General features: G+C 38.5%; 1 protein-coding gene across 1 annotated transcript in view; it reads right to left on the minus strand.

Annotated features, from left to right (window-relative positions):
* The window catches only part of LOC127432007 (double-stranded RNA-specific editase B2-like), a 55,224-nt gene that overhangs the window by 8,551 nt on the left and 31,222 nt on the right, over positions 1-15,451 (minus strand). The window contains exons 4-6 of the mRNA XM_051682736.1: positions 13,762-13,913; positions 13,376-13,544; positions 528-709 (exon numbers count right to left, since the gene is read on the minus strand). Coding sequence (XP_051538696.1) covers positions 528-709; positions 13,376-13,544; positions 13,762-13,913 — 503 coding nt within the window. The remainder of the gene's footprint in view (positions 1-527; positions 710-13,375; positions 13,545-13,761; positions 13,914-15,451) is intronic.

Here is a 15,451-nt window from a genome sequence, read left to right on the forward strand (position 1 = left end):
AAACAGCTTTGACCAACCCAAAATGGTTTGCCAGTCTTAATCTGGTTTAGGTTGTTCCCTAGCATGGCCAAGCTGGTCTTCAGTTGGTCTAGCTGGTCTTCCAGCCTGACAAGTGCCCAAACCCCTTTAAAACCAGCAAAACAGACCACTCTGGCCAGGATGGTAGAACAGCTAACCACATGCTGGTCACAGTATAACACTGGCTCAACCAGTGGCAAGAGTTTGGGGCAGTAATACCTGTTTGAACGACCAATGGTAAACTGGTGATGTTTTGAAATTTGTTGAAAAACGTATTTTTGAAATTCTGATTGGTGCTGCTAGTCATGCAAATTACACACTTTACCTTAATGCAGCCATGCTAATCTCTTCAGCAGGCACTTTCATAATTGGTACGGCCAACTGACCAAACAATGGCCACTATTTTTAAACATACTGCAATTCAATTTAGTTAAGGGTATTTTAATGACCTCCCTTGTGCATAAAACTAAATAATGAGAGCAGTCAAAGGAAAGGTTTGAAGGACAAACCGCTGAGTAAAGGCTGGTTGTGGCGGTAGCAGGTGGGCAGAGGACCAACTATCTCCTGCCTGTGGTTCATCATCCTGGAGAAGTGACCCGTGTGTCTCAGGCTTCCCACCGACAGACTGTACAGATACACTGGCTCCACAAAGTGACTGAGCAGCGCCCCCTGGAGGCCAAGCACATTCCACCTGTAGAAAGTGCAGAAAGGTTAGTCTTGTGTAGCTACAGCCATAAAGTCTGGTCCACTTTGCTGCACATTCTGCCCAAGAACCGCCCCCATAGACAGGAAGACATGCAAAATGGACAACTACAGTTCTAGTAAATCTAATATCTGCGATTTTCATTGACAATTTATTCATCATAAGTGATTTCTGTATCAGCCTGGTAGCTTGTAAACAAGACTTTGCTTCATGGCCTACCAAAAGTGTGCTTTGCATCCTGACTTCCGGAAATTACGTAATGGGCGGTGAGCGCTGTAATTCTATGGGTCGACCGTAAGCATGTCATCTGTGGCTTAGACTACAAAATGTATCATGTATGCAAATTATATGTATAAACACACAGGTGGACATGTTATTTGAGGGTCAGAGTATAATTTCCAGTACAGTATAACCACATTAGAACATAATAAGCGAAACAATTCATGTGTTTTTGTGTGTTTGTAAATAATTCATTCATTTTTCTTTCTCTGTAAAAGGGGAATTGTGTGGCATTAATAAGTGACTAGAGCATACAGTGAGATCAAGAAGTGCATATTGTTTTCTAATATAAAAATTGCAAATATTAAATGGCAAGTATATGACAAAATGACAGTATTACAAAATTGCATTTGATCACAGCATGAATTCATAAAGCGGAATCTCACCAGATGGAATACACATATTATTTATAACCACAGCCAGTACTCTCACAAGCTAATGCATTTATGAAAAGCGCAATCATTTACAAATATTTTGCAGCTAATTGTTACATCATTGCTCTTTTGGTTAATTAATGTCTTTATTATGCCGGTAATGATTGCAGGCGAGTCTCACTCTGTTCATGACTAATAATAAGTCATTATAGTTTTTGCTTTCCCAAGCAGTCAGTTAACATGGGCCGTTCTTCAATAACTCTCGCTCAGTGTCTCACATATGGATCTGTTTACCTGAGCAATAATCTGCATGTGGAATCTTTCCAATCAGTGTTATTATTGTTAATGAAAATGAAAACTAAATTAAAACATTTTCATCAACTGAAATTAAAATAAATCTTAAGTACATTTCTATGACTTAAAAACTAATTTAAAATTAAAACGACCACAAATTATTTTCAGTTTAATTTTTGATTACAGTACAGTACATTACAAAATGAAACCTGCCTTTATTAAACATGAAAATGCCACTAAATAATGATAGGCCCTGAGAAAGTTAACTTGGCAGCCCTACTATACTTAAACTAAACTGAAACTAGCAAACACTTAAAACACTTAGGGTGGGTTGCACCAACAAGGATTAATCTTAAATTTAGATTAAATCAAGGCTGAGACTTTTGTTGCACCAAACTTTAAACCTAGTTTAAAAATAATCAGGGTTACATTTTAACCATCAGTTTGATCATGATTTAAATTTTACAGTCATTCTGAATTAACTTTAATGCTGTTGCTCCAGTACTTTAAACTCTTATTTAAATCTCAGTTAGGGATTAACTTTAAACTTGCAGCTGAGGTGGTTTAAATAAAAAAACTGACCTACAATTAAACATGAATGACTAGATAAACGAACAGTGGATGTGCCGTCAGCCCTCTGAGAGACGTGTATCATATTATTTATGTTTATTATGGTCCGAAATGTTGGGCCGTTGGCCGCAATGTGTGCTTTCAAATCCGGTGTGTAAATCCGAGTACGGCGGCTCGTTTCGGTGGTGGCACGATTACCTGCTTCCCCATCCTTTACATGTGGGGACACGGGACAAAGACGGGTCTCTCGAGGAGAAGCGAGAGTAGAGCGTAATTTGGGCATTTAAGGAGAGCGGTTACAGGGCGACAGGTGATTGTTGTTACTCCCCTCCTCTCTTATGCTCGTTTCAGTCGGCAGCATGGGCTGTTAATTTCTGGCCACAATAGTGGCGCTGATGAGGGGAGGTGGTCGATCCGAGACCCGTGTGGTCCTTTATTCTTAAATTATGATGCCATATTTTAAAGCTTGTGACGTACATGCTGCTGCGACATTTTCTTAACCTCCTTCATCAGCCCTGTATACTAACAATCTACAGCTAAGTTCAGAATCCATCATGGCGGACAAAATTAATCGCAGATGACCATTTTAATCATGGGTTAAAAGATTAATCTCTGATTTGTTAAACCGTATTTAAAATTAAGTGGTGCAACACAACTCAAATTAAAATAAAACTTGGATCAACAAACCCAGGATTAGCTCTAAGTTGAATCCTTATTGGTGCAAACCACCCTAAAACTAAGGGGCCGTTTACATGACAAAGTTTTCAACTAAAAACAGAAAACTTTTTATGCGTTTTGGCTGTCCGTTTACATGACGATGGCGTTTTGGGGCCTGAAAACGCAAACTTTTGAAAACAGGTTTCAAAGTGCAGGTTTTTAAAAATGATGCCGTAATTGTCTCCGTGTAAACATACAAAAATGTGAATTTGTGAAAACGATGATGTCATGCGCACGCGTATTATGTGTTCAGTCTATAGGCATGCGTACGAGTAGTTCAAAACAACGCAGGAGACATTCAAAACTACAATGGCGGAGTACAGGACTGTGTTTGTGCTGCTCAAGATTTTGAGTTTATTGACGCTTCTCCAGCAAAGATTTACTGCATCACGACCAGCGATCGCCATCTTCATTGTTTGTATTCACCGTTCTGTGGAAGAATGCTTATGTGCGCAGGCGCGTAGTGTTTCTTTACAAAGTGACATCGCCAACTACTGGCCTGGCATGCATAATGCAGCGTTTTTAGTCATTTTCGCGGATCCATGTGAACGGGGATCATTTTGACAACGTTGTCGTCTGTACACGAAACTTTTCAAAAATGCAAAGGAAAAACTTTTCTGTTTTTAGTATATCGTTGTCGTGTAAACGTACCCATAGAGTGAAAACGAAAACTAGGGATGCACCACTATGAAATTTTTTGGCCCATACCGATTAAAAAATCAAAAAACCAAAAAAAAAAAAACAACAAAAAAAAACTATAAGCTGATGCCGATATTTTGCCACTTACCTTATTTTGTTATCAGATCACTTTTTTACTGAGGAATTCTTTTTTACAAATAAATAAATATTAAAACAAAAGCTTTTTCTCTGTTCTAACAATAAATAATTTCCATTGAACATGGATTGGATCTGTTGAACACATGACAGACCAAAATTTTAAAGAGAGCCACAATGAAAGATAAATAGAAGATAAAAAGATAAAAATTTAAAATAACTAACATGATAATTGATGTGAATTTTTATTTTTAATTTGTACTTTTAAAAAAAAATTGCACTTCTGTTTTTGCAGTTCAAAACAACAAAACTAACATTTGAAATGTTTGTACCATATATAATAGAACACAAATTCATATGATGCATATGTTGGGCAATTCCACCGAAATGTCATCCACATTATGAAAAAACAAAAAGTTACCAAAGGAACAAAATGCCCTTTTAATAAGTTCTATTGTGGTGTAATGGAGGGCTCGACATTAACGCTTGTCCGCTTATCCGGGACAAGTGGATTTTTGAAGGGGCAAGTGAAAGAGAATTTTACTTGTCCGACTGGATAGGTAGCCTGATTAAAAACATCAATAACAAAAAAATAACAAAAGAAATAATATTTGTCCCTAGGCCTGTGTCACTAAATTCATAGTCTTATTCTGCTGTTGAAAATAATCCAGAGCATGTCATTTTGAAAGAGATCTAGCTGCGCACTGTTTGACTGACATGCGGCTTCTGTGTGTGCGGGCTTTACATGCGCGTATTCCAAGAGATCTCGCGCTAATGCGGATACGCGACTGAATGGTCAAATACACTTCAAAATTTTGCCAAAATGCCCGTCTTGGTGAATTCATGTAAACACAATGAGTTATGTCTAATGTCAATGTAAACAGTGGGGAAAAATGGATTTGTATCAAAACATCGGACTTGTAAGCATAAATGTAAGCTAAAAGACCTGCTGCTATCTGTGTGTTAATAATAATAATCAAACAACCATAACAAGAAAATTTGAAAACCACTCACTGCTCTTGACTGAGTAACTTTAGCCTTAAAAGTATCAATGTATTATTTATAATTATACAGTGAAGATCAGTAGGCCCTAGTAGTTACAGTATATACCATTCATTCTGAATGTTTAGCCTATTTGAATACTTGATACTGCTCTTCAAAACATTTAAAGCTTTTAAAAAGCACTTTTTCTTAATTTGTATTTTTTTCTAGTGTTTTTAATTAGTTTTAATTAATTGTTTTTCTATTGTTATTTTATTACTGACAGTTTACAACTCTTGAATAATTACTTGAGAACTTAAGCAATTCTTAAAAGATTTGTTAGTGTTAGGCTATTGTTTGTTATTGAAACTGATGTCAAAAATCATCATATTTCACTACCGACTACTGAAATTTTGGTATTGTGCATTTAAAGCATTTTAGATGGTTTTACCTCATCATGTATAGGTAAGTGCCACTTTCGCAACATTTTTTCCTCAATGTGAGAACGAGAATGTAACACAATTTTTGTTCCTGGGTAGTAAGTGTTATTTCCTAATTGCTTATGCCTCAAAAGTATAGAAAATGGCTATTATTCCCCACAAACTTTGCTTTTGTGACCAGGACAGTGATATTTTGAAATGTTTTTATTTCCAATGAGAAAACGGGTGAATTTGTGTCTTTTCGTTCACATAAATTCAGAAAAAAACAACATATGAATCCAAAATCCTTCATCTGTGGTCCGACGAAGACACCGGCTTTGACCTTTGCCTCAGACAGCTTAGGGAAGAAGTCTTGAAGGTACTTGAAGGGTGCCGACTCCTTATCTAGAGCTCTGATAAATTGTTTCATAAGGCCCAATTTGATGTGCAGCGGTGGCATCAGCACCTTCCGGGGGTCCACCAGTGGCTCCCACTTGACGTTGTTCCTCCCCACAGAGAACTCGGTCCGCTGTGGCCAGTCCTGCCTGTGGTAGTGTGCCTTGGTGTCCCTGCTGTCCCAAAGGCAAAGATAGCAGGGAAACTTGGTAAAACCGCCTTGGAGATCCATCAGGAATGCCACCATTTTGAAGTTTCCTATGACCTCCCAACCGTACTCATCATACTTCAAGGCATCCAGCAAGGTCTTGATGCTGTTGTAATCCTCTTTGAGGTGCACCGAGTGAGCCAGGGGAAGAGATGAGTACTTGTTACCATTATGGACCAGCACGGCTTTGAATATTACTTTAGTATAAATACATGTTAATTTGGATTCATATGTTGTTTTTTCTGACTTTATGTGAATGAAAAGACACAAATTCGTCCATTTTCTCACTGGAAATAGGTACATTTCAAAATATCACTGTCCTGGTCACAAAAGCAAAGTTTGTGGGTAATAATAGCCATTTTTTATACTTTTGAGGCATAAGCAATTAGGAAATAACACTTACTACCCAGGAAAAAAAAATAAAAATTGTTACACAGTGCTATAAATTAAATATTACATGTTCTTAAGAGTGCCAACCCTTCTACATTCTGTGGCTTTCATTATTTCTGGATTGTGCATTTGAATTCAAAAAGTTTTTAAAAAGTGTGTTTGTAATAAATTATAAATGAACCATCGGTTTTTCATATCTGCGTTTTCATGCTTAAAACCGATTTGCCGATGGTTTTAATTTGGACAATAACTGGCTGATTAATTTCGGCGGCCAATACACCGGTGCATCCCAAACGAAAACTAAACTAAATTAAAAGGACATTGAAAATAAAATAGAAATAAAATTAAAAATTAAAACTACCCTATCCAGCCAACATTGTTTTATTCTCGCTCTCTCTCACAAATTCTACCAAAACAGAAACAATTTGGCCCGGCAACATTAATTTACCCAGGACGCATTGCAGTGAATTAGAAACATCTTTCAATCTCATGCAAGAAAAGTCAGCCATCTGGCCGCTGCAGAAATATAAAAGGGGGGAGACTCCCTCTCGCCCTCCCTCGTACCCTCCTCCTAACCTCCCTCACCTCTCACTCCCCTGCTCCCCTCCCTCGCTCCCAGCTTCCACCCCCCCCCCAACCTCCTGTGCAGTAAAATGCGTTCATCTACATAAAACTCAAATGGAATATGATGGATCATATTCACAGGCATGCCATTCATGCCATCAATTAAAGCAGTCATCAACTTAATTAAACATCCACTCAACTCAATCATTTCGGCATACCTTACTGCCTCTGAACAATAATCACATCTAGATGGGTACATTTTCTGAAAAAAACAAACAAAAAAAAAACAACAAAAAAACATGAATGGTGTGTGCTCATGCAAAACTCTGTAACAATGTTTGGGTGGTTGCTATGACATTGAAAAGTGATTGCTATGGTGTTGGGGGTTGGTCAGCAGTTGTTAGGGCATTGCTTAGGTGTTTGAGATAGTTACTAGGGTGTTACGGGTGGTTGCTAGGGGATTGCGAGGATGTTTTGGGCTCTAGTGTGCTGCTAGGCGGTCGCTAGGGTGTTTGGGTGGCTCTAAATCATTGCTAGGGTGTTTGGGGTGGTTTCTAGATTTTAGCTAAGGTTTGGGGGAGGTTAGTAGGGTGTTCTTGGTGGTTGCTAGAGTATTGCAAAGGGTGTTCTGGGCTCTAGGGTGTTGCTAGGCAGCAGCTAGGGCGTTCAAGTCATTTTAGGCTATGGCTAGGGTGTACTGAGTAGTTTATATGGTGTTACTAGGTGTTAGCTAAGCCATTGGGGCTGATTACCAGGGAATTCTCAGTAGTTGAATGGTGGTAGGGCATTGCTAGGGTGTTCAGGTTAGTTACTATGGTGTTCTGGATGGTTGCTAGGGCACTGCAAGGGTGTTCTGGGCTCTAGGGTACCACTAGGCGGTAGCTAGGGTGTTCTGGGTGGTTTCTAGGATGTTGCTAGGTGTTAGTGAAGGATTTGAGGGTGGTTACTAGGGTCTTCTTGGTGGTTGGCAAGCAGCTGTTAGGGTATTGCTAGAGTGATAATCTTAGTTGCTATGATGTTCTGGGTGGTTGCTAGGGCATCGCAAAGGGTGCTCTGGTCTATAGGGTGTTGTTAGGCAGTAGCTAGTGTGTTCAAGTGGTTTTAGGCCATTGCTATGTTGTACAGAGTAGTTTATATGGTGTTGCTATGTGTTTGCTTAGGCTTTGGGGCTGGTTACCAGGGAATTCTCAGTAGTTGAAAGATGGTAGGGCATTGCTAGGGTGTTCAGGTTAGTTGCTATGGTGTTCTGAATGGTTGCTAGGGCACTGCGAGGATGTTCTATGCTCTAGAGTCTAGGGTACTGCTAGATGGTAGCTAGGGTTTTCTGGGTGGTTTCTAGTGTTAACGAAGGATTTGAGGGTGGTTACTAGGGTCTTCTTGGTGGTTGGCAGGCAGATATTAGGGCATTGCTAGAGTGTTCAGGTTAGTTGCTATGGTGTTCTGTATGGTTGCTAGGGCACTGCGAGGGTGTTCTATGCTCTAGAGTCTAGGGTACTGCTAGGTGGTAGCTAGGGTGTTCTGGGTGGTTTCTAGTGTTAACGAAGGATTTGAGGGTGGTTACTAGGGTCTTCTTGGTGGTTGGCAGGCAGATATTAGGGCATTGCTAGAGTGTTCAGATTAGTTGCTATGGTGTTCTGGGTGGTTGCTAGAGCATTGCAAAGGGTGCTCTGGGCTCTAGGGTGTTGTTAGGCAGCAGCTAGGGTGTTCAAGTGGCTTAAGGCCATTGCTGGGGTGTACTGAGTAGTTTCCAGTGTGTTGCTATGTGTTAGATGAGGCTTTGGGGCTAGTTACCATGGAATTCTCAGGTGATAGGGCATTGCTAGGGTGTTCAGGTTAGTTTCTGTGCTGTTCTGGGTGGTTGTTAGAGCATTGCAAGGATGATCTGTGCTCTAGGATACTGCTAGGTGGTAGCTATGGTGTTTTCAATGCAAGTCCAAGGACATTTTTTTTTGTTATCATTTTTCATCTGTCATATAAAATTGTGTCTTATTTCTTTGAAAAGTAATAGTACACCTCTCTTCAATAAGCCAGACAATTTGAGGTTAATTCATGTCCGTAGCACAAACAGTGCAAAGTTTAGGTGCCAAAGTTTAATACTAAAATTTAGGGGTCTGTTTAACTCCAGGTCCCATAATCACCGTACAGCTTTCCTGTGGCCAAATGGAGGCAGCTGAGACGCAAGGGAGGGGGAAACAGAGGAGAGATGGATAATGATGTGAGGTCAGGGAAGATGATGATGGGATAAAAAAAAAAAAAAGGTGCAGCTAAGGATGAAAAACAGGGAGAGTTGGTTGAGGGTAGTGGAGATGAATGGAGCTGGTCTATAAGGGACTATAAGGATGTTAAACGTCTTTTCCGCCCTGCTCTTGATGGTGACCTTCATCAACGGCGATCACGAGTTGTGATCTCAACAAAAGAGCAGGATAACTCACCGGGATCTAAAAAAGGAGAAAGGAGTGGCAGTCAGAAAAGAGATCGGGATGCTCTTTTCCGTGCTTTTCTTAAAGTAATTACTTTCACCCCACATGAGGAACTCGCCAGATAGAATCAGACCCTTGCGGTCCCATGAGACACAATCTGATTGGTCAAATTAATGGCCCAGGGGAGAGAGCTTCACCTCAGTGTGACTGTGTTGCTGCACCTAACCAAACATACACACACTACAGGTAGGAGTGGTTAAAATTTGTTACATTTTTGAGTATCATTTGTATCATGAGTCTACAAAACATTGCAGAATTAGTTGATAATGGGTGTTTTAATTTCTTTAAGAAGGAAGAAGCAAATGAAAAAGAACTTGTTAGAATAAAAAAAATAAAAAATAAATAAAAAAAAACTTTTTTCGTGGTGTTAAATTTAGTATCAGCTAAACCCCGCCCCCTTAGATAATATTGGTATTTCAGTCAAGCTTTTATACTAAGGTGAATATCAGAAAACGTTCAGGTCACATTCACCCCAAAATCAGAAGAAAAACAAATCAACAATATTTTGCAAAAATCTAATTTTTTATATTTTTTTGGACCATTATCAGCACATTTTCCCCTAAAATCTCATTATGTTATGTATTTTTAATACATTTATTTAATTACAACTTACATTATTGTTTAAATCAAATCAAAAAGCTAAATAACTAATTCAAACGGATGAAAGTAATTTTACTTTGGACACTGTTTTAAGTCAAAATTACCTTTAATTATTTTTTTTTCTGTATAGTTTTTGAATCACTTATCTATACAAATGTGTATACTGTAATATACTGTATATCATTATTTCCCCAAATTTTATGAAAATCTTGATTTAAAAAAATTCACAAATAAATAATAGTTAAATCTATAGAAATTTGCTTTAAATTAATATTAATAATATTAATATTAGAATGAGAATTTTGGGGGGCAGTGTGCTTAACAAATGCTGTTACAATGCACAATACATTGTCTTTATAAACAAAATATAACTATAAAATAAATATATTTTTTTCTTTTAATTTTTGGGTTAAATATGATACGGACATATTCTTGACCAGTTTTATAATATTTACCCTTATATCACTCACCCCTAACTCCATAACATAATAAGATAACGGCAATTTCTTCTGCCTATGTGTGTGCGTGTAACAGTACGAAAGATCGGAAATGTTCATAATCACACTTTTCAGGTTGTGAAACTGTACATAAACAAACAGAAGTAAAGTGATGGCAGTAATTAAATCAAGCGTATGGCAGCGAGCTCAAACACAGCTGTGTGATCTGTGGGTAGAGCGATTCACGCATTCACACAGAGTGTGGACCGAGTGATGATGAGAAAGCTATGTGAAACAGACACACTGTCTGAAACTGAAGTAATTATACTCTCTTGACATTACACCTTGGCCAATATCTGTCCACTCTCATCACCTATTAAGCAATAACTAACCACAGCCTCATTATGAGGCCTTCATTAAAGGGGTGATGTATTATCATGTATTTTCAACCCTAAGGTCCACTTATAAGGTTATTTACATTTTTATCTGCCAAAAGCAGGCATAACTTTGTGTTTCATGACAATTTTCCACCCTCTTTCTGACCTTTACAATTAAATAAGACATTTTGTAAACATTCTCTTTGGATGTGAAATCAGTAACAATGCTTACTCACAAGCTGCATATTTAAGTGTTGGTTCTACAGTCGTTTGCGCTTACCCATTTTTCAATAACAGACTCTTTGTAAAACCTGCATTACCTTCTGACAACAATCTACGCTGAATTGTGCCGCATAAACTGTTAAAATCAGATTAAGGCCACGTCCAGACTTTTCATTAGAAAACGCATCTTTTTCTCTATGTTTTGGCCTTTCTTCCACACTGAGACGACATTTGTGACAGCGGAAACTGAGAATTTTGAAAACGCTCTTCCAAGTGGATAAATTTTAAAACACCATCTTGCCGTTGTAGTGTGGATGGGGAAAACTGAGATAACTAAAAACGATGATGTATTTGTTGTCATATGGCACAGTCACGTGATCCATTCAATCCAAAACAATCTAGATGGCCGCCCATGTTGTTGCAGCGATTTTGTGCCTGATATTCACTTTGATAGCGTTGTTAAAGATACATGTTACTTTGTACAGCCTTTAGCCTACATTGCATTCCTTCAAAAGCAACGGGAAGGGTACTCAGATTTGATGTCCGGCAACAGAAGATGTGGACGATTGTGTTTCAGACCGTATATTGAACGGTGATTTTTCGCATGTGCAGTAAGGGGATTTAAGAGTTTACATACGGTTCAGTGTGGATGAGAAACCTTTGGAAAATTCTTTAAAATGGCAGTGTGGACAGAGAGAGTTTTGAAAATCCAGATTAATATGGATGTAGCCTGAAATGTTAAAGGACTTGTTAACTTGTTACTTTGTTTCTTATTGTTAGGATCCATTGGAGGGATATGCAGAGTGGCAGATGCTACACAGCCAGGAACTGCTCAGGGTTTGGGGGACTTTCCCCACATATTACTCTTATCTTTTTGCAGCTTTGTTTTAATAAATTTACTTTTTGGACTGGGGAGGAAGTTTTGAGTTCTGAAGGTTACAATATGTTTGCATAGTACAATGAACTTTTATTTAAAAAAAAGACCAAGCACAATTTGACTCTTTGTGATATGATCCCTTTCAATCACAACTAATCGTGTCATGAGAGAGAGAGTAAATGATGGAAAACTATTCTCATGGGTAAAGGTAGATGTACAAAAACAGAACTCCCATGAGGACAAAGATTAACACTGTGACGTATCCCACCCTGAAGCTAATTATTGAAGGATTATCAAAGCCACAGCTTAAGTACAAGAGTCATCATTAAACACTAATGGGGATAATGCCAGTCCCAAAGATCTGCATCTTCAACTGACTCCCTCAAGGTAAATATCACACCAACCTTTCCATTGGTCATTATAATGTCATGTAAAAGTTGGCCTGTTTAAATGAAGCTAATTTGCCCTCATAAAAACTAATCCTCTAATAAAGCTAAACCTTAAATCAATACACTGTCCAGCACTCATGCTTCAAAAATCACACAGTGGAGACCGTTGGTCCACTGTCCGCCAAAACATGCACTTCCTGTTTGGTAGAATTGTTACCAGTATCATCATGGATGTTGACTTTAGCTACATTTATACTCCAGTGCCAAATGTACAGATCCAGTATTTAGATGCATATCCAATTTCTTGTTCCGCCTATTTATATTTCGTTCCACCTATTTATATTCACAAGAATGTTCTGGGTTCAGTACAAGAAGAGGCTATTTAGCCCGAGACAGAACACTAGTATTAAAATGAATGGGAGAAATTGGAACATCCAATATGGTGGATGTAGAAAAGGAAGTTCCGCCTTGCGGGTAAAGGAGCCAATCCCCTTTCAGATAGAGACATCGCATATCATTCAACTCGAAAATGCGCATGCGCATTAGCTAGACCAGCCTAAAAAAATAGCGTTTTTAGTATATTCTGAGCTAAAGAAGCACAGTTTATGATACCATTGTTGTCAGATTTAACTGCTTATGTGAGATATGTTCTTTGATTGAAATCTTGACCAGCTGTTTTGGAGATTTCGGTCTTTCACCATTCAAGTAGATAGGAGCTGTACTTTTATGGCACATGCATACATAGAAAATAGCTGCCCAGAAGCATTTCAAAGATGGCCACAGAGTGGACTGACTTGTCTTGAAAGAGACTTTGGTACGAGTTAGGTTCAGTCGACAGCATTTGTAGCATAATGTTGATTACCACAGAAAATTATTTCAACTTATACTTTGTTTATTAAAAAAAAAGAATGTGGTTACAGTAAGGCACTTACAATAGAATTAAATGAAGCCATTCCATAGACATTTAAATACGCACTGTTTCAAAAGAATAGTATCATGCTAACATGATTTTAGTGTGATAAAATCTCTGTTCTACATGATTGTAGTGTGATAAAATCCCTTACAGGTTCTACCGCCGTTACATTGTCATGGCAACAAAGTTGTAATTTTGGATACAGCTTTACACAGTAAGCGTTCTAATGACACTGAAAGCATTTTGTCTGTCAGTCTGACATCATGATAATACCTTTCATGTAATGCCTCCTCAGAAGAGAATGTTCTAGAAAGAGCCAAGACTCGTGTTTGATTACTGTTGTTTCTTTGTTCGGGAGCTCAAGACTGACTTTTCAGTGGTTGCGAGACTCACCTGGAAATCTTGTCGGTGCAAGACATGGTGATGAGCTGTTCTCCCTGAAGAACTCCATCCCACGTCTGGACGGGACCTGTGGTCTTCACGGGCAGCGTTCCCTCCCCTGATTCAATCTTTGTTCGTAGGTGACTGTGAAACTTCTTCACCAAGTGTCTGTTACTTTGCCCTAAGTGACAACATGAATATACACAGAGTGAAAGAGTGACAAAAACATATGACAATGAATTGCATATATCTGTATATGACTTGACATTCTGTCTCTGTGATAGCTTAACAGACATTTTGTAGCTAACAAAAGTCTTGCAAAAAACCACTCCAGCTAAAGAGAAAAGGAAATAAGAAAGAAAGTCAAATGGACTGATCAAACAGACAAAGACGCTTACAATCAGAGGTGATTTCGTAGGGCGAGTTCACACGGGCGTCCCCGCAGGGTGATGTGCTGATGTACATGTGGAAAAGGATGTTTTCTCTCAGTCTCAAACAGGAGTCTTTGTGCTGTACGAAGATCGATTGCTCCCAGTCCTCTTTCCTCTTGCTTTAGAACGATCACAGACCCCGGGTGAGAAGAAAGACACGAGAGGGGAGACATGAGAAACGGTTACATCTCCAAAGTGTTCACCACTCACATTTTCTGCTAATAATGGACCAGAGACACAAAGGAGACAAATATTGGCCTTGCCACGACCAGGGCAAGTTCCATCACTGTCACATTCCCCTCATGCACACACACACTTTCAAATCATTTCTCTGTCAGAACAAGGCGAAAATAAATGGCTGAAAAACAGCGAGCTATAATTCTTCAACCCAGATGATCTGTAGCTCGTCAGTTGTAGGGAGGACACCACTGTTTCCTGCTGTGCTGCCCCACTTTTACACATATCATCATCATTAGTGTTACCGCCACATTGTCACATCTTACAAAAAACATTTCACCACAGTGCAATAGGTGACCTGTGCAAAGGGAACACATTACATGCAACAACATTTTGTCTCTAATTGGCACCTAAGCAATGCTAATTACACAAATGACCTGTGATGTCAAGGGTGGAGTTGTGTTGCACTAGATATGTCCATTGAGGAAGGTTCTGATGGCCATTGTGGTATTTTATTTGCCGGACATAATGACTTATCTTTCAAATAGACTCTGCACCAAGCAAAACAAAAGTAGCAGATAATGCACTCTGGGACAGCGAGTATGCAAATATGACATTACAGAAAGGTTTTCTATGGACCAGTCTTCTACATCAAGGAAGACATTCAGAGTCTTTACTGTCACACACTGATACCTCCAACACACTGGCTCAAATTCTAAATAATAATGCAAATTCTTTATGAGCAAAGCTATTAAAGGTGCACTCAGTAATTTTTTCCCCATTAAAAAAGTTTAACTCCTAAAGAAATGAATTGTAATTTTGAAACATATGTATAAAATCATGAGCACTCACATGAGATGAAGACTCTAGTCATATCAGTAACCTTATAGAAGCTGTTTTATCCTACATGGGGCAGGGGTGCCCTCATGAGGGCTGCCATTTTAGAATCACATGACCAGCTGAATACTACTCGCTTAATCTCAGTAACTATCTTGTTATTGGACACTTTCACTCTTGGATTAAATTAATCATGGCTGATTGTGAATAGTGAATTTCTACAATGGCATCCTACAACTGAAAACTATGATTTTGAATGATGCTGCATCCAGGCCACTAGGTGTCACTGTAAATCCAAGTTAACACACTCAAAAAGTTACTGAGTGCACCTTTAAGTAATTTTCTCTTCAAAAATATTGTTTGCTTCCATGGCCCTGTTAAAAGCAATAAAGGAATGTTCCAGGATTAATGCAAGTTAAGATCGACAGCATTTTTGTCATGTCCATTACTACAGAAAATTATTTTGACTCCTCCCTCAGTTTGTAAAATCAAACAGTTTGTAAAATCAAAAAATACTTTTTTTTAAAGTCCTACCACTTACAATGGAAGTCTATGGGGCAAAATACATGGCAGCAGAGTAAATGTTAAAACACACAAAGTATATCTTTATATATCAAAGTATATCTACAACACTATATATGTT

The sequence above is a fragment of the Myxocyprinus asiaticus genome, chromosome 41 (genome assembly GCF_019703515.2).
Source record: "Myxocyprinus asiaticus isolate MX2 ecotype Aquarium Trade chromosome 41, UBuf_Myxa_2, whole genome shotgun sequence".
NCBI classification, from domain to species: Eukaryota; Metazoa; Chordata; class Actinopteri; order Cypriniformes; family Catostomidae; genus Myxocyprinus; species Myxocyprinus asiaticus.